The sequence below is a fragment of the Scardinius erythrophthalmus genome (assembly GCF_964197995.2).
Source record: "Scardinius erythrophthalmus genome assembly, chromosome: 18".
Taxonomy (NCBI): Eukaryota; Metazoa; Chordata; class Actinopteri; order Cypriniformes; family Leuciscidae; genus Scardinius; species Scardinius erythrophthalmus.
Genome location: NC_138238.1, coordinates 13,307,853 through 13,334,490, shown reverse-complemented (window position 1 = coordinate 13,334,490; position 26,638 = coordinate 13,307,853). Strand labels below are relative to the sequence as shown.

Sequence of the window (26,638 nt, the reverse complement as noted above, 5' to 3'; positions counted from 1 at the left end):
CAAAATACTTTCTTTTGTTTTCCATAGAAAAAAGGAAAGTCATATAGGTTTAAGAAAAAAAGAAGGTTTAGAATGACATGATGACAGAATTTAAATGTTTTAATTTTTAGGTGAGCTATTCCTTTAAAGGGGTCATATAATGGTACATGCACTTTTACAAGTTGATTGTACTGAAATGTGTGTTGGCAGTGCCTGTACACAACCATCATATAATGATAAAAATCCATCCAGTGGTCTTTTTTTTAATCTCCTTATATGTTTTCCCCCGTCTCAAATCGAGCCATCTGACCGTGTGACGTCACACGGTCGGACGCCCCTCCCACGATTGTTAATTGACAGCATCGTTTCAACACAGACCCGCCCTGAGCGAGCTGTCATCATAGTCCGCCATTGTTGATACGCTGGAGCAGAATGGTGTCTAAGTGATTGTGTTGTTCTGTTCTTGGGTGTAATAACGAACACAGCAGTCATTTTGATGTTCCTAAATCCGAACCGCTGAAGACGCAGTGGCTGAGTTTGTTTTCGAAGGGAATATTCCCCACGATCAACAGCAATGCTTTCATGTTTGCGCAAATCATTTCACACCAGACTGCTTTACAAACGAGGGTCAGTATAAAGCTGGTTTTGCTAAGAAGCTGCTCCTGAAAAAAGGATTGTTACCAACTATTCGTGTTCCTGCTGCACCTCCAGAAGAAGTGAGTGGAGCGTTTTATTAACCTTTATATTAATCTTTGCAAATCGCTTGCACGCTTCAAGATGAATGCGGCTAAGGTTTACACTCAGGGTACACTACGGCATGTTTTCTATGTACAACGTTCTCAGTATAATTCATAATCCCAAGTTTATAATAAACAACGCGTTATGGTTATTGTGTTATTTCAAACTGTGTACCACAGAACAGAGGGGCGGGGTGAGCAAAGCTCATTATCATTTAAAGACACATGCACTTAAATGGCGTGCTGAAAACAGAGCTGTTTTTGACCAGGCAAAATTAGTGTTTTCTTACAATACTAATGAGAATTTTTAATTAAAGTGTATTACAAACTTTTCATTTAGACCCTAAATAATCATAATAACTTGGCATTATATGACCCCTTTAAGTTAAAGAATTCTAACATCATGTTCGACACTCTTGATATTTAATTAACATTAATGAAATGTGGCAGATATGCTATGAACCGTATAATCAGGATTAAATAACAGGGCAGCTAAAATAGGTTTGATTCTGTTATTCAGAAAACGGTGAGAATATATAACATCCGATATGGTTGGCTATCAAAACGTGGTGAGGATGTGCACGGGTCATTTATTTTTTTTATCTCATGTCGTATTTCTAATTTGTATATAAACAATGAGTCTAACCATCTCAGATTGCTGGAGCATGTCTCTGATTTTGTCATCAAGCTGTTATTATATTCAGACAAGTAGATTTATCAGCTCTTACTTTTAATCCCTCTGTGACTGACATGTAATTGAAATAGCTTTTATTGATGGCAATATTTTCAAAACGGCTGCACTTGTATCACTCAAATCTCTTAGACCTCGTCAGATGCGTCCTCAGAATCGTTTCAGACAATGTGGGGCTCCTGCTCTTGTTTTACGGGTGTTCCCTGGAACGTTGACCTTACTGAATGAAATATAGGCTGTTGGCTAGAACTCAAGCCTAACTCTAGCGGTCCCACTCATAAAAGCAGTGGTCATAAAACCTGAGTGCATAAATTCTGCTGCACAGAGGTGTGGAGGGGAGGCCAAGTATATTTGTGTCAACACCAAGCGTAATTACAAGGTGATAAAGACGTGGAAAGTGCTAAATCAATTCCTCTAACCAACAGGTTTTTGAGGCAGCGCTATGATTGACCGTTGTGAAGTCACAAATCAAAGAGGTCGACAGCGCTGTCACAGCACTGGTGTAAGCAGAGCGTACAGATTAAAAAAAGCTCTCTCATCAGTCTTTATTGATCCACCACTTACAGTGAATAAACAGCTATTCGGCTCATCTACACAAATCACTACACGTATCTATAATATGTGGAAGCATTTTGGATAGCACAAAATAGTTAATGGCTTATTAGTGGAGTATTTTGTTTATGCTCAGGTGGAAGCAGGGAAATGAAATTTAAAGACCTAAAAAAGAAAATCTAGTTTTTTATGTTGTTTATGTGTCTATGTGGTGTTTTTAATATGACAAACCATGTGCAAATTCAGTATTTTCTCCTTAAAACAGTCTCAAAAACATGGTTTGAAACTTCCCCTGTTTCCTACAATGACAAACATGTAACCAATCCCTTGAATGTGTGGGGTGGGGCTTTTCTTCACTGACTTCTAAGTTGTTCAAAGCATTTCTAAGAATGCTGACTTTTAGAAGGCAGCTGTCTGACTTTGAGATGGCGAGTGGGAACATGGTTTGTGTAACAAAAGCAACACATTATTAGCTGTTTGATGACTACGTCAAGCTAAAGGCTAATCATATCGATTAACGGTATGTGTCCGGCGTGGTAGTCAGCGACACATAAAACACCATTCTGACACATCAACTTGTAGACGAACCTGTATGATTCGCTCTTCTTCTTCTGAATCAGTTTCTGATTCAAAACATATATGGCTGAATTAGACCCATATTTCAACTTGCCATTGTGTAGCGTTTACTACAGTTGACCGAATGGATCAGGTAGTCCGAGCTGGTGCGATTGAGTGGAGGCGGGGACTAATTTGCATATTCATGTATCCAGGAGATATTATTTTCTTCTTTAGTGTTTCACAAAAGAAATATAGCCATACAGGTTTGAAACTATCTCTTTTTTGGTGAAGTACACCTTTAAGTTCTGGACTGCATTGCGTAGTTATTCATCTAAACCCAATGTTCAGTTTTAATCTTCTGGTGATTAATCCAGAGTTAATTTTGCATGCAACACCGATAGTTGCACTAACAGCTCCCCGCTTCCTTCAGATCAGCCTCCCCATGCCTCCATTGTCTCCTTTCTCATGCCGCATGGCTCCTCAGTCAGAACACTTGAACATGAAATAGTGGCGAACGCCAACATCCATCTGCCAGCTTTGTACAGCCTACTCAATCCTCAAGGCTGAAGAATCATGGCAGCAGGACAGCAGGATATTTGGTGTTTTTTCTTCCTGCTCTAATCACATTACATGTTCGCTACCATGTAACACATATACTTTAATTTGTCTTATTGTTGTAACTCTCGCTCTTTGCGCTCTTGTTGGTTTGCTGCGTTCCGTTTTTTCCTACATATAGTTGAAGGGGCCCATGGAGACTTTTTCTAAACCGTTCTTTTTTCTTCTTCAACCATGCCATCCTTTTGCATTCCTAACTCTTAATTTATGCCCCTAGATTCAAAGTACATGACTCCCAAAGGTCAGACCCAACACATGCCAGTATTCCCAGTGGAATCCCCTTAAAATCCTGGAATGAGATTTATTGCACTAAAAATGGAGGCAGACTTCTCCAGGACTCCTTTTAACACGCAAGCCCACTGATATCCCTTTCTTTCATTTAGCCCTGGTCTTTCTTCAGAATGTGCTTTACACTCTCACCATTAGGGGCTGTAAACCAGGAATCTTGGATGCCAGTCTAGACAAGGGCCAACCCACTGTTAACAACCAGATTCTCCATCAGTATGGCTGTAGACACTACTGCCTCCTTCTGGCTGAAATTTGTAAGGTTTTTCAAGCTAGGTGGCCCATGTAGTGTTTTTTTTTTAAACAAATACATGATGGTTTATGTAGAAAACCTGGCTAGATGTATAGTTTCCAGCTCATTTTACTGTATACATTTTATATGTTTTATTTATCATTTTATATTGATAAATATATATTTTATATTTATAGTTCCATTTAAGTTTTTCTGCTTTTAAGCCGTACGACAGCTTTTAGACTACTATTTAATCTGATAGGCATGTATGTTTTATGTGTATTTCTCTCCGCTGTGCTGGTTTTTACAGGTAGACATAAATGTGAATTTGCATATGAATGTGCAGTTCTCACAGACAAAAAGGGGTGATTGTGACTGTTATCCCTTGTGGGACACATCCTAATAAACTTCAGACAGATGACGGCTCCAGTTGGCCTCCCGCCCAGGGGGTCAGTCTCCTACAAAATGCCTAAAGAAAAGAAAAAGGTGCCATAAAAGAAAAGGAAAATCCAGTGGAAATAGACACTCCTTTCTAACTCATTCTCACAGACTCATCTAAAGGCCTGCTTTCTTTGTGGCAATATAGGCGCAGAGGTGCTGTATAGACATATTGAGCTTTCTATTTACCAGCAGAGGCATCAGGGGGTGAGTCTGGGGTTCTGGGGTCATGCAGAAGGCAACGGTCATCTCCCGGTCAACTACAGTAGGTCATTATTCAGCCTAAGCCAATAGTCCAGAACTGCACGGCAGCCGCCCCCCCTCACACTCTGCATAATTATTATAAATGGGAGGCCACATAAACAGCCATCATTACAGGCTCTCAGCAGCATACACAATCCACTTTAAATGCCTATTAAGTTTAAGTGCCATCAGTAATCCCCAAGTGTACTTTTACAACGGCAGATTATTGGGTCTTCCACATTTTTACTTGATGTCGCACCTTCGAATGCCCAGGATTCAGGATTAAATAAGGCATGTTTCCTCTCCGGTTTATTTGACTACGCCAAACAAATATTAACACTACATGTTCGTAATGACTGGCTAAGATGAAAATGACATGCAAATGAAATGCACTGATTGAGATCGATTGAACGACGGCTGTCTTTGCTCGAGCAGCAGATCAATACCTGTTCGCCACCTGCCGTGTCTGCTGCTTAGGACTAGCAAACAACGTGACGTATTGGTGTTTGTCTTTTAAGATGGCTGGATGAGTGAGTCCCTGTGCAGCACTGAGCGTGTGGAGCCGATGTTTTACGATGCGAGTTAAGGAAAGAGAAGCAGGAGAGGAAAAGTGGAGGAGGGGGGTTGTAGCACCCGAGCGCCGGGTTCAGCTGCGGGGCAATGAGAGACTTCCTGCGCTCCATCACTCCCAAGGCCTACCTCAGTCAGCTGGTGGCCAGGGGCAGAGGCCTCATGTCTCATTCTTATTACCATGTCTCCTGCCTCCACAGTGTGTGTGTGTGCGTTTCTACTCGTAACAGAAAAAATGAATGCGTGTGGGCACCGAGGGAGAGTTTGCAAATAAGGGAAATGATTAAAACACGATTGAGGAAGGAGGCGTGCATGCAAAGCGTGTCGTCTTGGAGGGGAAATTTATAGAATGGAGAGGAAAAAAAGGGAGCTCGGTATTCTGCCGTTAATATAGACAGGAGTCACTTTTGAGCCTGTCATGATATTGTTCAGGTTAAGCCACTCCTTTTTAAGGCATCATTAGCTGTCAATCTGTCCCCTGGCCGCTGGAGAGCAATGGGCCCATCTGAATACCATTGCCAGCCGCCCCCCTGAGTGAAAAATAAATGATATCAGTGGCACACTGCAGGTGTTGTCATGGCAACACACACTCTTGATAGCTCCCTGTGCCAACTCCGCCTTCCTCCAGAGAAGGTCATGCGGAGGTCAGCGCCATCGCAACGACGCACTTCACTTTCACAACAGCTGCCCACCAGACCTAGACCAAACGGAGACGCACCTGACCCTGTCCTGTTACAGAGCAGCTTCCCGAAAAGCCACCCATTATCCCAGTCCCATGCAGTTCTTTCGGGTAAATCTCTATAACAACCTCTATACGGTCAGGCGCAGATTGGATGTCTCCCAAATGCCTCTAGCTGACAGATGCATTGCCGAAAAGCAGATTGCTAATACTGGGAGGCAGGAAAAATGAGGCAGGAATGAAAAGGACACGAGTCATCGAAATGGGACGGACTGCACTGGAATGTATTGACTCTCTTTCTTGTACTGCGTGTGTACTCTGTTTGAACCCACAGTTACACCATGTTGGGGAGGAAGGTGGGGCGGAGGAGGCGTGTTGGACGGGAGGAGGTGCAGCGTGTTCCAAATGGCTTCATTAGCCGTGGGCACCTGTGATTTTACAACAGTTTTTTCTGGTCCTCGACTTTGATTGCCATTCTAAGATTGCTGATATACAGTTGAACGGGACTGGGACTTTTCACTGTTTTAACGCTTGTCTGTGTGTGCTCCAGAAACACTGTGCATTAATGGTGGGGATTTTTCATTGACTCTTTCTGTAGGTTACCTCATTGCACCAGTAGGTGGCGATGTGTAATTTAATTACTACAATAGTAATTTCTTGCTAGAAATGACATCAAAAGTGGAAAACGTTGGTCAAAAACATACATTTGCACACAAACTGACCGCCAACCGCAACTTTCAGTTGCCATCTTTTTTTTAGCTTGGAATGTAAGGCACAGTATTGTGGGATATCAAAAGTAGCAAAAGATTAATCTAAGCTGTCTTCAAAAATCGATCAGATTAAATTCCATATAAACGAGTCATTGAATCATTAACTCAATCGATTTGTTCTGAAACAGTGATTCATTCTGTAATGAAAAAAGTGAGTTTCTTTATGAGGGATTCATTTCCTCAACTGATCTGTTCAAAATAAATAAGATTTGGGAAAAAAAATTCCTAGTAAATAATTACAACATTCATAATCTAAATAACAATAAGGACACAGTTTTGAGTGATCACAGTGTGATTGAGCGAAAATGATTCATTGATTCATTCAAACAACGATTCATTCAGGAACAATTCTGTTGCTCAGGGTGAATGACCTGGGGGTTTTGCGCTTGTGCGTTGAAAAATGTAAAGAAGGAAAAAAACGCAAGGTCCAGCGACGACTTTTTAAAAAGTTGAACTGTTTACTTGAGTGTCACGCTTTTAGAACAGGAAAAATGGTGAGACATGAACGGAACAGTCAAACTGTTGTCCATCTAGTCATGTTTGCATCGAAATACAATGGAAAAGCTGCACATTAAAGTGCAAAACTCTCTCTGCGTGATTGTGAATGACCCCTTCCTTCTGGCAATATTAGGTCTAAAATGTAAGTTACTCAGTATTAACTTCTTGTTTACTGAACTGTTGTATAAGAGCATCAATCTACACCTCCAAAAATCCCCATCTGCATAGCTGTACGCTTCTCAAACAAAGAGCTCAAGTTCTCAGATGTACTGTTACCGAGGCGTTGATGCCACAGCGGCATTCAGCTCACCGTCCAGATGGATTTGATTCTGTATAGCATCATTAAAGCGGCTCATCTGCATGGGCTGAGGACTACATTAGGCTCTGAGCACTGTGGGTGTGCTTAAAGAGAGGAAGGTAATTAGTTCCTACTCTCCTCAGCAGGCAGTGGATGGATGACATGCTCATCATGTCTAAATGTACAGTGTGTGCTTCTAGAATACTAAAGCTCTTAAAACACTTCACTCTTTCACTATCAGTCTATCTCTGCGTTCTTTAATCTCCTCATTTATAACCCCCTGTCCACCTGAGTCTGTCTTCATTCATTAAAGGCCAGATCTTGAGCTCTCTCCACTCTTACTCTGAAGAGCTTTGGTCTGGAATAGCTCTTATATTTGATTTTGGAGAGGAGAGAATTTAGAGAATGTTACGCTGGAAAAACAAGAAGCTTCACGATAAGAATTAGGGATCACTCAAGACATAAAATGGCATACCCTATTATGCAGTTCCAGCACTCAAATGTTAATGCAGTTCCAGCACACCAGTGTTAAATCCTTGTTTCTCTAATCACTAGTCCCCTAACTTAACAACAGAATCATCATATTTCTTTAATTACCATAGAAATGTCTAAATTGGTGTTTTAAGATTTAAATTAACATTTATATTTGCATTTGAATGGCTGTAAGCAGGTGCATGTAATTTTGTTGTATTACAAACATTTTGCTACTATCTATTTACATGCAGTTCAAAGGCCCCGCTGAGACATGCAACTGAGTAAACACCTCTTCGTTCAGCAGATTTTTCTGTGACAAGACTGAATACGGATATACAGTGACCGTATCTGGACACAAAATGATCTGTATTTCTGTCTTTCTAAATTAGGAATACAACATCCATGGATGGTGGGTCGGAGAGATAGACGGTGCTATCGGAATAGTCCCCAAGGAGTTTTTGCATCCTGCTTATATTCTATGAGGTACTTATATTCACAGAATCATTCTACATGATCACTTATAGGACATAAACAAGAACAGCTCCCTAGCTCTCTTAAACTGAGAGTGAGAAATAAATGTAAAGTGTATTAACATATTGTTAAAGTTACAAATGCCATTGTCCTATCTGTGAACTTTAGCACTGTTTTAAAGTTTAAAAAGTTTTCATAATTGCTTCAGCATTAAATCGTATTCCTCTATGCTGACACCTGCTGGAAATTATTGCAACTACAAAGAAATATGTCAGTATTACACAGAGGCTTTGACTGAAATCACATACTTTCTTAAGTAATTACTCCACGACTGCTAGAAAGTACTGTGAATTCGGACATACTACTTTTGTCTTATACTGTTTTTCGCATACTATATAGTAGGGAAGTGTGCGATTTCAGATGCAGCCGGAGACGTGTGTTTTGTTCAAACTGGTTTTAAATATATATTTTTAATGTTTTCTCTTCTAGGTTTGCTTTTTGTGAAGATCACAGAATTTCCAGGGTTATAATAACACTTTCACACGTCATTGTTTCGAAATGGATAGTTCACCCTGAAATTAAAATGAAGTCATAAATTACTCACCGTAGTAATGCCGTATGCCCTTCATTCTTTGATGGACTACAAAAGGAGCACTGTCCCGCTCGCGCTCGTCCTTATGGGTGATTCTATAATTGCAGGTACATTTGGTGTCCAAAGTCATTCTTTTTTCTGCTTTTTTCAAATGGTTATATTTTAAATAATTTTTAATAATTTGTTACTCATTGTCATGGGTCACAAAATGTTACAGGCCATAACAATACATTTTATGTAAAAAGTGTCTTATATAGCTGAAAATCATGATTTCTTGTCAGTGTATTTTTTCCATTATGTATCATTGTATAATCAACATATTTTATTTCACTTTTCTTTTTGTAATATTTCATTTATTTTATTTATAAAAGTCATAAATAGTCATTTTTTCTAATTCTACAACATTAAATTTTAAAAATAAATGTGTGTTTATAAATCTTGCATCAATTCTGTTAGTTGCCTTTAACTACTATGCAGGAAATGATGCCACTTTCCCGCACTGATCAAATCTGAAGCACTGAAAGGCATGTGTGCTTTCTCTGATAAAAAAATGTAATCAGAAGTTCTTACACCGAGTTATTTTGTAAACCGTCAAAATTGTTACCTTAATATCAAAAGGAAAACAGAATGTATCACTGATCACACAGTGGGTTGTTTAAAAGTATTTTATACATGATTTCATTTGTGCCATGTGCTCTTAGCATTTATGCTAGCAAGTGGAGTTTTCGGCTAATTTAGATTTTTTTTTTAAATGCTAAATTTGTCTCCAATAATAGAATCACTCATATAATGGCAGTGAATAGCGACCAGCATCAAGCTTTTTTAAAAAGCCGCAAAAGTATCAAAGTATGATCCCATGCGACACGTGTCTTATATTCCAAGTGTTCTGGGGGGTATAAGATATGAAATTTAATGTATTGTTTAATGATAATTCTGAAAAATGAGTAATTTATTACTTAATTTTCATTTTAGGGTGAACGATCCCTTTAAGTAAAATTGGATTTTAGTTAATTTCTAGAAATGGCAAAAAATAAATCCAAATAATTTCTTGCATTTTTTTTGTGCAAGTCTTTTTATATATTACATTATCAGTGTACACTAAGTCGAGGCGTATCTAAATCTAATTTTCTGATTTGTTCAAGAATTTGCCATATTTACACAAATTGTGTACATATGAAAAACATTAGTTCGAAACTTATTTTCTAGTTTCTCTCATTTATCATGTACAAGTCTATTTCAACATCACAAATTACAATTCTTTTCATGCAAAATTTAGGCTGTGACAGCATCTTGAAAAAGCCATCTATTTCTTGTTAGAGTTATTCTATATGTGAGGTGTTTTCTTTCTTTTCAAATACATTTGTATTTGAAATTGAGTTAATAGTGTGTACCATTAACCAATTCAGCTGATATTACTTCATGGAAATAACTTGTCATACCACAGTTTGTTTTAATCAAAAGAGAAATAAAGAGCCTTTGTACTTTGGACTTGCCTATTTTTTTGTGGTGTAAAATTTAATCTACTTGTATTCATACATGGACTGCAGTTCTAGAACAATGCAAGTTCTTTAATATGGAACAAAGAATAAAAATATTCAGGACAAAAGCACAACACAAGAACAGTTAATGACGTCTATGTCTTGAATGTATTGTAAAACAATAGTTTATTCAGCAAAATGTAATTTATCACTCTTAAAACTGGACAAAAAGAACCTTAAAAAGCTTCCAGAATTTGATGTAATTTCAGATGAAAATATAATATTCCATCATGTTATAACAACTGTCAGTTCACACTCCAAATAAAATCTTGCAGATGAACCACCTTGTTTCCACTTTAGCCTACATGAACATTTCAGATGAACAACGTAAACTGCTTAAATGAAATACAGCATCAATAAGAGCTTCTCCGCTTCTCGACCGGAGAAACCGACCATTAAGGGTAGATCCATATTCATGTAACCCCATAAGGAAGCTCAGAAACACTTGAAATTAACTTAAACAGAGCTACATGGAATTTGGCTTTGCAAAAAAAAAAGAAACCCATTGTTGAAACGTCTCTTTAATTAAAGAAAACCAAATCTGAGAGTTTCCTCAGGACGCATGTTCAGGCTCTGCCTTTATACATTTACACTGTCCGCTAAGAAACAAAAGATAAATCAAAAAGGGCTCAATTTAAAGGGTTTAAAATAGTGACCATATTTTACAATTCTATCTTAAGTGGCATGTTCTATCAGGCCTGATTGAGCGGTCCCACTCTAGGCCTGGTTATAATGGGTGACAGGACTGCTCTAGAACCATCTGAAGGCTAAAGCTAGCTCCAAATGGCGGAACAACGGGCCAAGAACGAAAGGGGAGGGTGATCTTAATACAGAGCATCAGTGTTGCTGCTCCTCGGCCTCTTGATCTTCTCGATGTTCTTCAGGATCATGTCATGTAATGTTACCTGCAAGACAATTTTGCTTTATTAAATCAGTTATCACGACAACACCCAGGACAGCACATACATGCAGTATTCTAAACTTTAAAGATAATCTTCAAAAATAATTTGCATTGTTGTTACAGCAATACTTACGTATTGATTTCTCAGCTCTGACACTATGATCTTGAGGCTGATGTATTCTTTCTCATCAATCTCCGTCACTGTGCGACGATAATCCTCCTATAAAAGTCAAAATATATATTATGCATGTGAAATAACTACTGTATCCCTGATCTAAATGCCATGTATGTGTACTGGAGATATGACTTACAACATGAGGGTATTTTGCCATTTTGGAAACCAGCTTTGCCCTTGTGATGTAGTACCTACAAAATATAGTATTTAAATACGAAGAAAAAAAAAAAAGCCTGAATGTAAATCTTCGTCTGACATATCGTGACGTACCTTGATATCTGATCTAAGAAAGAAGCTGCTTCTGCTTCCACTGTTCTGAGTTCAGCAACCGTCTCCTCCTGTGGATAGTGAAGATAAACAGAATCACAACCAGGTTTTGACAATTTCTGCATTTGACATTCCCTGACAGGACCAAAACTTCCTTGATGTTTCTTTTTAAACACCAAAATTTACCATAAACTGTGACAAATTACCGCTTCTAGTCTATAACAAATGTTGCTAATTGCTGTTAAAAAGATATTTAATTAACAGGCAAACAAAGAACTGAAGGATGTGGCACCATACCTGAATTGAGACGCCAAAATTGTTGCCGTCTTCTATTCTTGGGATTAACAACTGAACCCACATCTTGACCTAGAAAACAACAGAAATGACATTTACCCAGAACACTTTAAATGAGAGAGTATGTCTGAGACTATGGTTACATGGACATACCGTGTTGCACTTTTCTATGAGAGTTCTGAGTTCAGGCTTGACTTTTTCGATCAGTTCCACCAACTTGGCATTGCTTTTCATCATTCCACCAGGCATGACAAAGACCTTGGTCCCGCCAACTACAAACAGAAAACATATAGGGAGGATAATGTAGGGAGGAGTGTCTGTATCGATGCGTTTCAAACTTGCTTTAGTCAGGAAAACTCACCTTTGTCATCTGCGCCATCTTCGAGTTTCCTCTTTTTAGCATTTTGCTATTGAAGAAATATTTCAGGGTTACTGTCTGATCTTTATGTTTCATGTATGGAATCTTATTTCCACCACAGAATAAAAAATAAAAAAGGTAATTGCGACTTTCTCACAATTCTGTCTCCCCCCCCCTCACAGTTCTGCATTCATATATCAATTCTGAGAGGGGGGGGGGGGGGATTTATAACTGACTGTTCTCTGAATTGTGAGGGAAAAAAGTCAGAACTGAGAGATGAAATTTTTTATTTCGTGGTGGAAACAATCTTCCATAATGTTTTGCACAAAGCAACAGAAGCCTATTTTTTGTTTTACCCTATTCAGAGACTTTTTGACTGATGAATGAAGACACTTAAAATGACTGTTTACCCCCTCAAGCCCATCATGGACGTCTGCAAGTAGAATTGGGTCTGGCACTGTCAGATTGATCTCTGAATGAATTTCTTTCAGCTCACGGATATTAATTGAGGGATCCTAAAAAAGAAGACATCAAAATGCTATTTAGAACACCTGAATAAGTAAATGTCAAGTATGCATTAGAGGCTGACATTTTTTCGGGAATCCCACGGGTCACGGGATTCCCGTGGGATTCCTGCAGGATGGGAGTCATCTTTGCTATTAATCACGGGATTTGGACGGTACAGGATAAATGGTTAACGGGAGCAGACGGGAGCGGGAATCAACCAATAGCAAAGACGACAAAAAAAAAAAAAAAGTAAATGCACCATTTTGTAGTTTCCTTTTAACCTGTTAAGCCTCACCAGTGCGTCGGCGCACTGAAGCGTTTTTTTTATTTTATTTATTTAGTTCAAAGTTACTATCAGATTTAATGTTATACATTGACAAACTATAGGCTACATCATTAAAAAGATATAATACTCAAGTTTCAGTATTTGACCACTATTGTATTCTGAGAAACTTATAGTGACAGTTATTTCTTAATTTGTGTCAGGAGTTATGAAATGAAAAAAATGCGTCGATACCTTTAATATGAATTATGCGCGTCAGCCGCTTTCATTCACAAAAAAACCTCCCGTGCTGTCGTCATGACAGCGATACACAAAATAACGTCCCTCAGGGCTTTAGCTCAAAAATGTGCAGATTTTGAGAAATATTGATAGATTCTCATAGATTTACATCAGATTTCTATTGACAGGAATAATATTTATTGAATTTATACCCATAATTGGACTCATTATGCAAGAGCATAATTGATGAAAATCGTTAACATGTAATTAAAAAAAACTATAAATGTAAACTATAAATGTATTGTTTACTCAACAATAAATGAGAAAAAGGCAGCTTTATGTGCTGTTTGGGTTTATTAAACTATTGTAGACATGGTGTGAACTATGTACTGTTTTTCTTTTATTTGCTGTCTTACATTTTCTGGAGAAAATCTAGAAACGGGCTCAGCAGCTGGTCTAAAACAGTATGGAGAGCAGATTAAATCAAATTATGTATTAACTAAACACTAATTGAAGAAAAAAATATATGGGAGCGGTACAGGAGCGGGAGTCAGTTTAAACAGGAGCGGGATGGGAGTGGGAGTCAATTTACCAGGAGCGGGATGGGATGGGATTGTTTTTAAAACTTTGGTCTGGGAGTGGGACGGGACAAGATTTCTTTCTATGGGAGTGGGACGGGACAGGAGTGAAAATCCACTCCCGTGTCATCCTCTAGTATGCATCATATTCTATGATTAAATGCTTACCTTCAAAAACTGGTCCAGTTCTAACAATTTCTTCGGGAAAAAGTTTGCAACCAAGTCTTCAGCCTAAATTTGAATGATTAAACCGTAAGCAGCCCAAATGTCAAAGAAATGTTCATATATAAACTCTCGGTAAGTGCAGTAACTTACCTCTGCTGTAATTCGTTCCCTGAAAGCATCAACCTGGCAAATAGGCAAGATAAGAAATATTCATATACAACTATTTAATCACAAGACTGGCAATTTTGAGTTTTGGTGTCACAATTTATAATGTCATGTGTTTAAAAGTCATACGCTTTTAGAAAAATAAATAAAACAACGGGTGGCCCTTCTATTGTATGACGCTAAATGTTCACAACATGTAACGTTACCATATAATCAAGCCGATTCCCACATGACTTGTTAACTCACGATCTTCACCGTAATCCCTTGCAATTATAATCAAAGATTTAATGTCAAAATCGGGGTTGAAGCAGTTATGCACATCTCCCGCAGCAACATGCTGCTGTGCTAAAAACACGCTTCATTCACACCAAGCATGTGGGAGCTCTGGCTTTCCCTTGAAGATTTGATATGTATAATCCACAAATACTTTACCACAATATGAATTTTCTCTTTTAAAACACAAGTGATTTTACAAGCATACGTGCGTGTAAAAGTTAGCTAACGCGCTCACGAGGTGAATCACGCACAAGCCGGCTAGCCGCAAGCTAACTACAAACAGTTCATCTGAGTGCTCCTTATTTAAATAACGTAAGCGGTGAGAAATTTACCTTTTTCTTGATCTCATTGTCCACCTTAAGAAGCGAAGACATCGTATTAATTCAATAAATGGGAAAAGTAAGGGATTGTCCTAAAAGCATTAACTAACCGTGTGGCTCACTAACTGCTGTCAGCCACAAGGCACTTGCGCGCTTCTAGATGACGCACATGCTTCGAGACCGTAGATGTAAGTACATAGAAATCACATCAGCACTGTCGTGTGGAAACATTTCATCTTCATTCATTTTTAATTTGATACAATCTCCAATACGCATAATCATCTGGCATTCATGAAAAAAACAAGTTAATACAATATAGTAACCGCGTCGACGTATCGCTGTAATCAGCAGAGCAACTATTGCTATAATGGGATCTATGTATTCACTCTATGTTCGCGGCAACTTCGAAATACGTACGTGAATGCGTGCGTCATATTTTTAGCTGTATAAATATTATTTATTGGAATCACAATTTTAAATACTTACAGAACCAATAAAATACTTTCACGAGCTATTGAAATAAGTTTTTATAAAGATAATAATAAAAAAATATTTAGTTAGGAATAGGACGTAAGGAAATCTGAGACACTTCCTGTGACGTGTGTTGGGGGCGTGTACGAATCTAGCGATGTAAACAAGAACGCAAAAGACAAGACTCACAGTGTTGACACCACAACGGGTATTTTTAGAGCATCATATCACCGCATCATACGTATCAGTTGATTCTGGCTCACAGTCATGAACCTCCCCGTCACTGTCAAAGTGAACTTTAGGGGCAACGTGAAGAAATTTCCAGTCTTGGACACGAACAAAGCACAGTGGGAGACTGTGGAGGCCTGGGTAAGGAGTCATTAAGCCTTGCTGGGTGGCGTTTATGTGGGGACGTTTACATTTCTTGGTCCTGGAAGGCCGTAGCTGAGGCCTACATAAACAAACCTTAACCGCGTTTAACCTTCGGTAAAAATATGTAATCCTATCATAGCACATATATCATAACTTATATCTCAGTTCTGTCTTTTATACAGCCCCCAGTGATCTAAATTGCAACAATATCTGTCATTTGCTTTTGACCTTTCTGTTCGGCCATAAATCAGATGACGGCTTGTAAATAAAGCGTAACGTTGGAGGATATTGTTTTTCACTCTAATCTGCCTGTAACTCTTCGATGTCTTACTAATCTCTGCAGTTCTTGATGGTGTTTGTTTACATTGCCTTTTTATAACCTCTAGATTAAAACTACATTCGGCTTGAGCCATTTTCAAGTGAAATATTTTGATGAGGACAACGAGGAGGTAAATAATCACAGTGTAATAACGAGTTTTAAATTTATTTTTGATTTAATAGTTTTACAGATTTCATTGATGCTTATCCTTTTAACATATGTGTATGACAACAATCAGTAAACTGTTTATTGTTATAAATCTATTTTCAATGTTACTTATATTCACATCCTCTTATTTTTACAGGTGTGCATTAACAGTCAAGGTTTGTAATAAATTCAATCAATGGTTTTCACAAAATATGTTATCTGTAGTGTTGAAATATTGATGTCATAATAAATATGATTGTTTTTATCATTTGACAACACCACAGATGAATATACAGAAGCTCTAAAGGTAAGGACATCAATATTTTTGAATTTCTGTGATGCACAAGTCCGTCTACTCCACTGAGGCCCACTGTCATCATTATAATTTATATATATATATATATATATATATATATATATATATATATATATATATATATATATATATATATATATATATCTCCAAGGCTTTAAACAAGGCTTTTTTTTTATTTAGAGTTCATTTAAGCAAGCCAATCAGCTGCACATGAATGTCTATAAGATGAAGGGTCAGGCAGAGGGTGGTGCGGTGAAGGCAGAGATGAAGGAACTAAAGATAGACCCTAGACCAGCTCCACCGTATCGAGCAAGGGTCAAGATGGCAGACAAGGAGACCCAGGTGACCCCCGAGCGGGACTCGGTAAGCAGTTTGCAATCTTTTAAACATACTATATGCCAGGGGTGTCAAACTCAATTTCTGCCTGAGCCACGTGAGCATTATCTGATTCTGTACCATCAAAAGGGCCGACTGAAAATTTAAGCCTACTTTCATTCCTTCTTATCAGAGGCATTTCTAGAGCATTTTTGTTGTTGTTGCAAAAACAGCACCAAAGCTTTCAGTTCTGGTGATTTTGGGAGGAGTCTTTATTTATTTATATGTAACAAACATTAAATATGTGCTGCATGCAGATCATTTTATACGTTTAATATTACAGTCTAATTTCCTGCTTATATATCTTTATATTTTTTTAAATATAAAAAAACTGGTTATGGTTTGGTTGATGATAATAACAAACTCCCCACATATTTATACATTGGAACTCTGTTTAATCATGGTAGTTTATTATAGATGCATATAATGTATTGCATAGGGGTGTGTGATTTTGATACTTTCTGAGATTTTATCGATAATTAGACAATATTTTGCTGCTGAATATTGATATTAGACATTATTTAAAAAATGAAATGATACTTTAAATGTTAAATTAAAACAGCCAGTAGGTGGCAGCAAGTCCCTGTTAATGAGTGAGTCATTGAATCATTCATTCAAAAAAATTGTTCATTTAGTAACGAAACACTGCAGTGTGTTGCAAAAAAATCCTGTTGCTTTGTCTGGAACTATTTTCGTTGGTGAAATAGAGCAAAAACAGGCAATTTTGTGTCTAAAATGTTAGTCACTTAATATTAACTTGTTTATTAAAATGTATCAATATCGTATTTGTAATTATGCTGATATTTGGTGAAAAAACGTCTCTCTGTGTGATATTGATAAACTATATTAAATTATATAAATAGAAAAGACATACAGAGGAATTTTTGCCCCTTATATTGTGGGCATTCTAAATACATTTTAATAAACTAAATCACACAGTGAAACTGTGCACTCTAAATGCACAAGCGGACTAGTCTAACCTACTAAGGCACACTTCATATGCACTTTCGGTCTTGTGGACTTGTGGATCCACATTGTTAAAACGACAATCACAATATTATCATAGACGAGACCCTAAGCATACCTATTTCCATGGCAATGCATCAAGCTGTTACTTAGCGCTGGATGACTGATTATTGCTGCTTCTAAGGACATGAGTGTCACATGAAAGCAGATTGGAATTTAGCAGTAGATCACCCAATGCATTGAATGTTGTAAACACACTGGTGTAATCATATGTATCAAAGGGTTAATATTCACAAGGAAAGCACTAAATGAGAAGCGTTAACTGAGAAGTGATAACCGAGGCGTTTCATATGTACATTTCAGATATTCACTATCCAGTTTCACACCTGTGCTATGTGCATCTCTATAGTGTGAGCTGTTTATTAGTTTATGCATATCTTGTAACAAGATGTAAATAATAATGAATTGGGCTTGTTGCAGAGAAAGACAATTTCAGACTGAGAAAACCGTTTGTATTGTTTTCCTTAAACAGGCTGTGGCCAAAGAAAACAAAGGGATGAAAACTGAGGAGGAAGCAGTCCCAACGTGGTTCAAATCCTACATGGACCGGGTACTGTATTTAAAAAAAATGTCGAACTGATAATTGTATAGGCGTTTTATAGGTCTTTTTGTTGAATCTGATCCAAAATGTTGCAAAAGTTTTCTCTAAGTTATCAAAAAGTGATTACTGTTTGCAGTTCAAAGATCAAGTGGTAAGGGAGGTGGTGGACAAGATGTGCAGTGAGTTTTCAGGCCAGTGTTGCACACACAGAGCCTTGGATCCTCCCTCAGAGGAGCCGAGCACCTCCGGCACTCAGAAAGCTACGAGCTCCACCACGCTAAGGGCCTCTAGCTCAACTCCAAATTGCAGTAGTTGCAAAGGACCGGCCACTGGGGGAGGATATCAGTGCAGGTGAGACTGTCCAAAAACTTGTTTCAAGAATATTTATTATTACACACTCTTTGAGAAACTGAATCACAGGATGTATTTATTATTTATTCATTTAGCAGATGCTTTAATCAAGCGCGACTTACAAATGAGGAATACAACAAAAGATTCATCTTAAATTGCCAATATGAGAATACAACATAAATCAGAATGGTACAAGCTAGAACAGAGAAGAATTAAGAAATAGTGAAAGTATAGAATTTTTTTTCTCAGCAGGATGCAGTTAAAGTCACATTGAAATCAAACCTGACAATTAATATTTTTTTTATGAAATATTACAGTATTTATTATAAATGTATCCGTGCACATCGGATTATGTGTTTGCTGGCGTGAGGGCGGGACAACCTGTCAATCACACGAGATCACGGCAATAGCAAACCACAGCGATCCAATGATCCAGTCAATTCTCGATGTACAAATTAAAATCCTGCTATACATTTTTTCTAGCCGTTTCACTTGAAGACTATCACAACTTCTGTTTAATGCCGACTTTAAGTGCTCATGGAAGAGATGAGTTTTCAGCTGTTCCTCGAATATTGTCAGGGATCCGGCTGTCCGGATAGGGTTAGTAAGGTCTTCCCACCAGCAAGATGTCAAATGTAATGCTCAATATAAAACATTTCTCTCCTTTTACGTGCAGCGTGTGTCCATCTTGCATCTTATGTGAGCCATGTAGTCATAAACACGATCCCAGCCACAACCTAAAGAGAACAAGGACTCCTTTGTCTGTCCCTGAACGTGGAGTTACTCCAGAACCCAGGCAAGCCAAAATAAACACTTGGTGCTCAGAGTTTTGTTGTGTATCCTCTGCTTAACCTGAATGGTTGTTAAGCGATATTATTATATTGTCAGGTTTCTGAGGCGGGGTGACAGGACGGTGCGAAAGGCGGAGAGGCAGCGGCTGAAAGCTGAGCGGAGGCAGCTGAAGGCCGAGGTGAAGGAGATCAAGAAGAAGCTGAGGCTGGAGAAGAGAGGGTTGCTGTGGAGTGGAGCCTCCAATGGGACCGCCACCTCGGGCCTTGCCCCCGCTCACGCTCCGTCTCTAGGCCCAGGACCAGCCCCAGCTCCGGCCCTGTGCCCAGACCCTCAAACTTCCAGTCCAGAGTAAGGGCCACACTGAGAGGGGTCAGGGCTGGGTGACCTCCCTACCCAGCCCAGAACAATCATTATCAAGATTATCACATTGTCTGTTATAGTTGAGTTATCGCTGGCAAGTGGATGGAACTACCTCAAAATGCACCCGCTGCCTTTATGTATTACGTCCTTTTTATACTTTTTTTGATATGAGCTTCAAGAAAAAGACAGACGCTGAAACAAAGCTGTTCTGATGATCCTCTGTGCACTCAAACCAGGGGTCCCAAGGTCTCCTGCTGCACCTTGGTGCCCACAATGACTGCCTTGTTTCTGGATGAGAATCTACCAGATGGCACTTGTCTGGAGCCAGGCACCAAGTTCATCAAGTACTGGAAGATGAGGAACACTGGCAACATCAGCTGGACTTCGGATACCAAGGTACTTTTTAAAACCCAATATAAGTTTATATAGGTCGGAAAAAAAAAATGTGTGAGCTACGTTTGCATGTGTGTTTGTGTCTTTGTAGTTGAAGTTTATGTGGGGCAACCTGACCCTGGGATCACGGGAGCAAAAAGAGGTGGCAGTGCCCTTTCTGCAGCCGGGTCAGGTCGGTGTGGTGAGTGTGGCGTTTGTGGCGCCCCTGCTGGAGGGCACCTATACGTCTCACTGGCGCCTGGCACACTGTGGAGTGCAATTTGGGCCCAGAGTGTGGTGTAGCATTGTAGTGGTGCCAAGCTCAGGGCAGAAACTCAGCACCCACTGCAGCAAATCACTGGTGAGTCAACTTTAAACCATTGTATCTGTTCTAAAATTGCCTTCCGTAATGTTGCACTGGTATTCACTGTAGTTCCTGAGATTGTCATCAAATACTTTATCTTCCCCTGGCAGAGGACCGATCTCTGTCTGATGGGAAAAGATGGCATGTTCTGGTCAGGCACCAGAGATTGTGAAGTGTCTACCAGCTCCAGGAGAGAATGCTACATTCCCTCTGTGGACTTACTGACGGCACAGGTATGTACGTTGTCAGACACAAAAACACCACCTTATGTATGTTCAGTGATGTGTGCCTGACTAATGTCCAAATTCTTGTTGTTGGCCAGGATCTGTTGTCCTTTGAGTTGCTGGATATAAACATTGTGCAAGAATTGGAGAAAGTCCCAGCCAACACTCCCGTTGGTAAGGCCTCATTCTGGTCACAGTTATGTAATATATCCTCAGGAAGAATCTGTTCTTCAATGTCATGTGCATAATTTGTCTGGCATCATTTTTGGAGTAATTGTGTAATCTCCTCAGATATGACCTCCTGTGTGTATCCAGCACTTCATCATGGATCCTTGTTTGGAAAGCACGGAACGGGACTAAGCAAAGTCGAGGCTGGACGTTCAGGCAGGAAAAAAACTCAAGGTTAGAGCAACTGATGTGGAATTTGAATTGCTGATTTGTACTTACATTTAACAACCACTAATATCAGGATAGGTCCTATATACTCAAATCATCATTTCACATACACTACCGTTCAAAAGTTTGGGGTCTGTAAGATTTTTCAAATGTTTTTGAAAGAAGTCTCTTATGCTCAGTTGAATATATTATGAAATCTAATCGAGTCCTTTCATGGCAAAGATCATGACTCAAGAAACATTTCTTATTATTACCAATGTATTACCAAAGTTTAGCATTTATTTGAAATAGAAATCTTTTGTAGGCATTACAAATGTCTTTACAGTCACTTTCGATCAGTTTAATGCATCCTTGCTGAATAAAAGTATTCATTTCCTAAAAACAAATCTTACTGACCCCAAACTTTTGAACGTTAGTGTATGAATTTTTATCAAACAAAGTGGCTTTTGCAAATAAATGACACTAGACTTTTTTTCCGACCTTTCTAAAAAAAGAAAAAAGAAGTAGCTCAAATTCCCCCCCCCCCCTGATGTTTGGAACTGTTAAACGCTTTTGTGAATCATGGCCTATGTGATTAGATCATAAACAGGATGGTAGTGAACTTGTATGTACTGATGTGGCCTGTTCTCTGTTAGTGTTGCTGCCTCAGAAACAGAATGAGCCTCTGGACATTCCAGCCAATGAGGAAGGAGATGAAGACATCAGTGGGACCCAGTTTGTGTGCGAGACTGTGATCCGTTCTCTCACACTCGAGGAGGAACCAGAACGCAAGCCTCAACGCAGGACTCGGCCCAACCTGAGGAGGCATGACGGTGAGTTTCTGTCTGATGTCTTAGTGCTCAAAGAAAGATATTTTATGGGGCCTCTATTATTTTGTTAATTGTACTTTTAATTATTTTGCAGTTCATGACCCTGCTCGCTTTCAGGAGAGATTATTACAGGTGAAGAATGACAGACCTTTGCCAATAAGGCCTGAGGCTCCAGCCCCTGTGCCAAAGCCAGTCATAACAGCGGAATCGGTCATGCCAGGTGTGCATGTTCTCTCTTTGTTTTTTTTGTTTTTTATGTCGTTGTTGCTTAAACGGACATACTGAAAGCACTGAAGTCACTGTAAATCCAGTACAAAGAAACATGTTTTTCTGCTAGAACTGTTCCTTCTTTCAATTCACACCTGGTTATTTCTGCAGTCTTTTCAGAGGCTTTGATTGGCTCAAATGAAAACCTCTACACCGACCCAGCTGCACAGGAGGAGAATGAAGAGGAAGTGGAACAAAAGGGACATGAAAATGATCAAGATAAAGAGGAAGAAGCAGGAGAGTGGGATGAGGTGAGCAGCCAGGTGTCTTCTGCCTCATCTGAGGACTACATTGTCATCCTGCCTGACTGCTTCGATACTTCCAGGCCACTGGGAGAGTCAATGTATAGCTCAGCAATGTCCCAGCCTGCAGTCCCTCTTGCCAACGAGCCAGAAGCACCGCAAATCCCGAGCATGGCTGAAGGAGAGAACGAGGAGCCCACCCCTGTTCCAGCGCTTCAAAACACCCTAAATCGGATGCTGTGCACCTCTCAGATATTGGACACCCCCCCTCTGATTCCAGAGATGGTACCTCCGTCCATAGCTCTCCCGCCACCCCCATCTCTTCGAACTCACAGGTTAAAGAACATTCAGAGAACCTGCTAATTCTTTTTTGACTAATTAATAATGCAGAGTGAATGTAATGTATTATTATGCATGGACTTTCATTCGTTTTAATCGCTTTATGATTCTTTTGCAGATCAGTGAGATCTCATGATCTTGAGTCAGGACCAGGGGCCTCTAAAGAGAACGCATCATGCCAGTCTGAGGATGAGTCAAGTGGTGAGTTTTCTCGTATGCTAGACTCAGTAGCAGTCGTGATTTTATCCCACGACTGACACTGATCTGCACAAGAACACGCACACACACACACACACACACACACACACACACACACACACACACACACACACACACACACACACACACACACACACACACACACACACACACACACACACACACACACACACACACACACAAATTGACACTGATCTGCACAAGAACACACACACACACACACACACACACACACACACAAATAAATAAATAAAAGATAAATCAATAAATACAAACATACAGTACTACTACTATTATTATTACTTTGAAATTAATGTCAAGCATTTTAGGTTAAAAATGTGAGGTGTGAAGAATTCACCAAGAAAAACAAAATACAATTTTAAAATATATTCAAAGTAAATATTATTTAATTATTAAATATGAATTAATATGATTGTTTTATAGGCATACATTTATTTGGTTCTTTAGACCAAACCCACTGTCCAAGAGTTAGACTGTATTTGTTGTTAAACTAGTTCATAGCTTTGAGCCATCTTAAAAAAAAAGGTGTCTCAGAATTATATGTTGTTTATTTGCCCTAGGTTACAGATCAACTCATTCAGAGGCCCCTGTTAGTGCCTTTGAGACCTGCGGCTCCCAGGAACTCAGGTATAACAACACAGTGATGTCATTTCTGCTTACATGCATTACAGGCATCACATTATGATTTATTTTAGTATACATCTACTTCAGGAAAGTGAGAAGGATCGGGTTTTGAATATCTACATAATGTCTTTTTTAAATCCACCTTTTCCTAAAGCTGAAAGTTTGAATGCAGCAGAAGAGGAAGTAGCTCTGCAGACAAATGTTTTCCTGTGGTCGACCACATTTTTTCTTTGTTGTCAGTATGGTTGACAACATGCCTATGCTAAATAGTTTGCATATTTAAAATAATTTAAAAAAGGTGTTAAGCATGTTAATCATGTTGGCTTTCTTTTTTTGTTGACTGCTTTTCTCATAGTGTTGTTTTAGGAATGTTAATCTCTGGAGTCCTCTTGTTTTGATGACACAGAACTATTATGACACGACCTTCTGTTCCTGTTTTTATTCTTCTGCAGGGCACATCACGGTGGTCTGACAGAGGGCCTGGTGAAGGGAGCACTCTCTGTGGCTGCCTCTGCTTATAAAGCACTCTTTACAGGCCAGAGCACACCGGCACAGGTGTTCATTTTTTCCTCATCAGTGCACGACACTCCAGAACAGAACATAAACAGCCTCCATGTTGTGACTTTTCTTTCTATTACACTACCATTTAAAAGTTTGTGGTCGTAATATGTCTTATGCTCTGATGCTCACCAATACGGAGCCCCTAAAGGGATGTGGTGATGTTATAAAAGATGTCAATGCTTTTGCATTCTGTGTTAATGCGTGTTAATTCTTAACCAAATGCATCCTATGTGGGATAAATCAGATATATATTACACAAAATAAACATATTACAACTTACAATTGCACAAAACAAAAGGTTGTGAATGCACAATCAAACTTATAGTCATAAAGGTGTACACTTGCGCTGCAACTGTTGCATTTAACTGTATTTTCCTTTTCGAAGTGATTTTAAATCATATTTCAAGTAATTCAAAACCATCATGGCTGAAGTGTCTCAGCTGAAGGAAATAATCCATTACTTATCAGTTTAAATATATCGGGAAAATTTTCTTATCTGGTCGATAACGATAACATTAGAAAAAAAAACACATATATCGTACATCCCTATTACAAATAAGTTTGTCACTTTTGTATGAAAGTCTTAATTTCCCAAACTTTTGTACACTATGTTCACTATTTCTAGAAAGTTGCAGTATGCATTGTGTACTTTATTGAGGCTTTTCTGCATTCTTTGTTATCTCTGAACTCAGGATTTGGCACGCGAGTGACCTTTTAACATACTAACTTTGGTTTGTTTCTCTTCCAGCGGCCTGCTGTTGACCCCGCCTGCGAGGATGCCTCCATGATGGCTGTTTTACAGGAGATGGGTTTCAGTAACCAGCCGCTCAATCAGAGGTTGCTGAGGAAGCATCACTACAGTTTGCTCGACGTGGTCAACGAGCTTGTGCAGTTGACCGACAGCGAATGGCACATCTCAAGACACTAGGAAGCACCGTGGCAACCTCAGTGAAGTATAGGAATTGTAAATGATTTCATCGTGTTGCAGTAATGAAATGCCTCTGATGTTCTTTTCTTAGAGAAATAGTTTGGACTCTCGAAAAAGAGAACTATATCACTAGAACTGACCATAGCTGCAATGATGCAATTACTTGATTGTAAAATTTTAGTTTCATGTTTGTAGGACATTATGAATGGAGAAACAACATAAGGTTTATAAAGAAGTCTTAATGCTATCTTTATTCAGTGTGTGTGCCCTACTAACACATATAGACTGCTGTTAGGTAGGCTTCAGGTATCTTTTGTACTGCTTGATTAGATAAGACTAATTACCCAGAGGGTTTCCATTTGTTTGAGCACTTTTGCCTCTCAGAGGAAAGATATAAAAAGAGAAGCTTGTGTTGATTTAGTTATTTGTCACAGTGACCTCTATATTTATATATCTTATTTTAAATCACACTAATTCATGTCACACTGGTGTTGGGCTGCCTGACATATAGGAATGTGCAATGAGTTTTTCAGTCATGCTTAACTCAACCAGTGATTGATTGGTCAAAGTTTTTGCTAGGCACCAATTTTGATCATCTTTGTCATTTTCATGTGCAATGTATTACTATGAACTGAAGGCTTATCAACATGGCTTTTTGTGTCCAGCACAGTGAATAAAAAAACATTCCATTATAGTTATGAGTGTGTTTGAGTTTTATTCGCATGTATAATCATGAATCTTCTCGGCTATTGTTCAAATCACACTAATCAGCAAAACTATGTTTGGTGAATGTACACACATCTGAGTTGCTGAAACAATGGAATGTTCTAAAGGTTAAAATAGTTCTTGCTTTAGTCAGCTTCTACTTTCAAGGCAGGAACTGAGTACAGATTCCCCCACACAGATGTTTTGTATCTTTTTCTTTTTAATGATAGTATTAATTGTCAAATGAAAATAAAAATAAACTTTTTTGCTACACTTAATATATTAACAAGATATACATACCTTCTAAGCACAGTGTGTGTAATGTTTCCAAGATATATTGTTGTGAGATCTCTTGGTGTTAAATATCAGAAATATTTTTGATATCCAACAAAATCATGTTCCAAAAAGGGAATATTTTTGGACAACTCCAGAATACATGAAGATGGTCAAAATCGACATGCACATATCCAGTATAGTTATGTTGTGGATAATAGGTTACTTTTAGGGGGTAAGGTAAAAAAACGCATTATTTTTCCATGCAAACTCTTTCCATCTCTGTGAGCAGGTACATGTGTCTTGCAAGCAAAATAATGCCATTTCCGTTTAATATAAATAGATGTGTTTTTTTATATTCTCCATCATGGCCCGATAGAGAGAAGAGATTAATCTGGGATTAGTCAATTATCAACTCTAGTGTATTCAGATCCGTACCATTTTTTTTTCTTTTTTTCGCTTTTATTCTAATACATTTTAAAATGATATATTTTTC

General features: G+C 38.7%; 3 protein-coding genes across 7 annotated transcripts in view; 2 read left to right on the top strand and 1 right to left on the bottom strand.

Moving 5' to 3' along the window:
• The window catches only part of skap1 (src kinase associated phosphoprotein 1), a 31,563-nt gene extending 21,387 nt beyond the window's left edge, over positions 1 to 10,176 (top strand). The window contains exons 12-13 of the mRNA XM_081393259.1: positions 8,009 to 8,102; positions 8,580 to 10,176. Coding sequence (XP_081249385.1) covers positions 8,009 to 8,101 — 93 coding nt within the window. The 3' untranslated portion in view covers position 8,102; positions 8,580 to 10,176. The remainder of the gene's footprint in view (positions 1 to 8,008; positions 8,103 to 8,579) is intronic.
• Positions 9,887 to 15,150, bottom strand: psme3 (proteasome activator subunit 3). 2 transcript variants are annotated; one of them, XM_081393261.1, is made up of 11 exons: positions 14,741 to 15,150; positions 14,118 to 14,150; positions 13,971 to 14,033; positions 12,626 to 12,730; positions 12,219 to 12,264; positions 12,011 to 12,129; positions 11,861 to 11,929; positions 11,567 to 11,634; positions 11,433 to 11,487; positions 11,255 to 11,341; positions 9,887 to 11,125 (listed from the first exon to the last, which is right to left on the bottom strand). In XM_081393261.1, the coding sequence occupies exons 1-11, from the start codon at positions 14,780 to 14,782 to the stop codon at positions 11,045 to 11,047; spliced, it is 768 nt and encodes a 255-aa protein (XP_081249387.1). In that variant the 5' UTR covers positions 14,783 to 15,150; the 3' UTR covers positions 9,887 to 11,044. The 2 variants fall into 2 exon arrangements, with proteins under 2 accessions (XP_081249387.1, XP_081249386.1); XM_081393260.1 differs by having other exon boundaries at positions 12,572 to 12,730; positions 14,741 to 15,112.
• Positions 15,151 to 15,335: 185 nt separating this feature from the next.
• Positions 15,336 to 25,859, top strand: nbr1a (NBR1 autophagy cargo receptor a). Of its 4 annotated transcripts, none has more exons than XM_081393254.1 (21): positions 15,352 to 15,568; positions 15,958 to 16,020; positions 16,195 to 16,213; positions 16,322 to 16,344; positions 16,534 to 16,716; positions 18,227 to 18,304; positions 18,432 to 18,646; positions 19,323 to 19,442; positions 19,535 to 19,786; positions 20,035 to 20,194; positions 20,283 to 20,531; positions 20,645 to 20,767; positions 20,857 to 20,932; positions 21,050 to 21,160; positions 21,790 to 21,966; positions 22,058 to 22,183; positions 22,342 to 22,807; positions 22,930 to 23,012; positions 23,612 to 23,678; positions 24,128 to 24,230; positions 24,985 to 25,859. In XM_081393254.1, exons 1-21 carry the CDS (start codon positions 15,467 to 15,469, stop codon positions 25,162 to 25,164), a joined length of 2,976 nt encoding a protein of 991 aa, XP_081249380.1. In that variant the 5' UTR covers positions 15,352 to 15,466; the 3' UTR covers positions 25,165 to 25,859. The 4 variants fall into 4 exon arrangements, with proteins under 4 accessions (XP_081249383.1, XP_081249382.1, XP_081249380.1 ...); XM_081393255.1 differs by having other exon boundaries at positions 21,074 to 21,160; positions 24,985 to 25,858; XM_081393257.1 differs by lacking the exon at positions 16,195 to 16,213 and having other exon boundaries at positions 15,336 to 15,568; positions 15,958 to 16,035; positions 21,074 to 21,160; positions 24,985 to 25,858.
• The last annotated feature ends 779 nt before the right edge of the window (positions 25,860 to 26,638 follow it).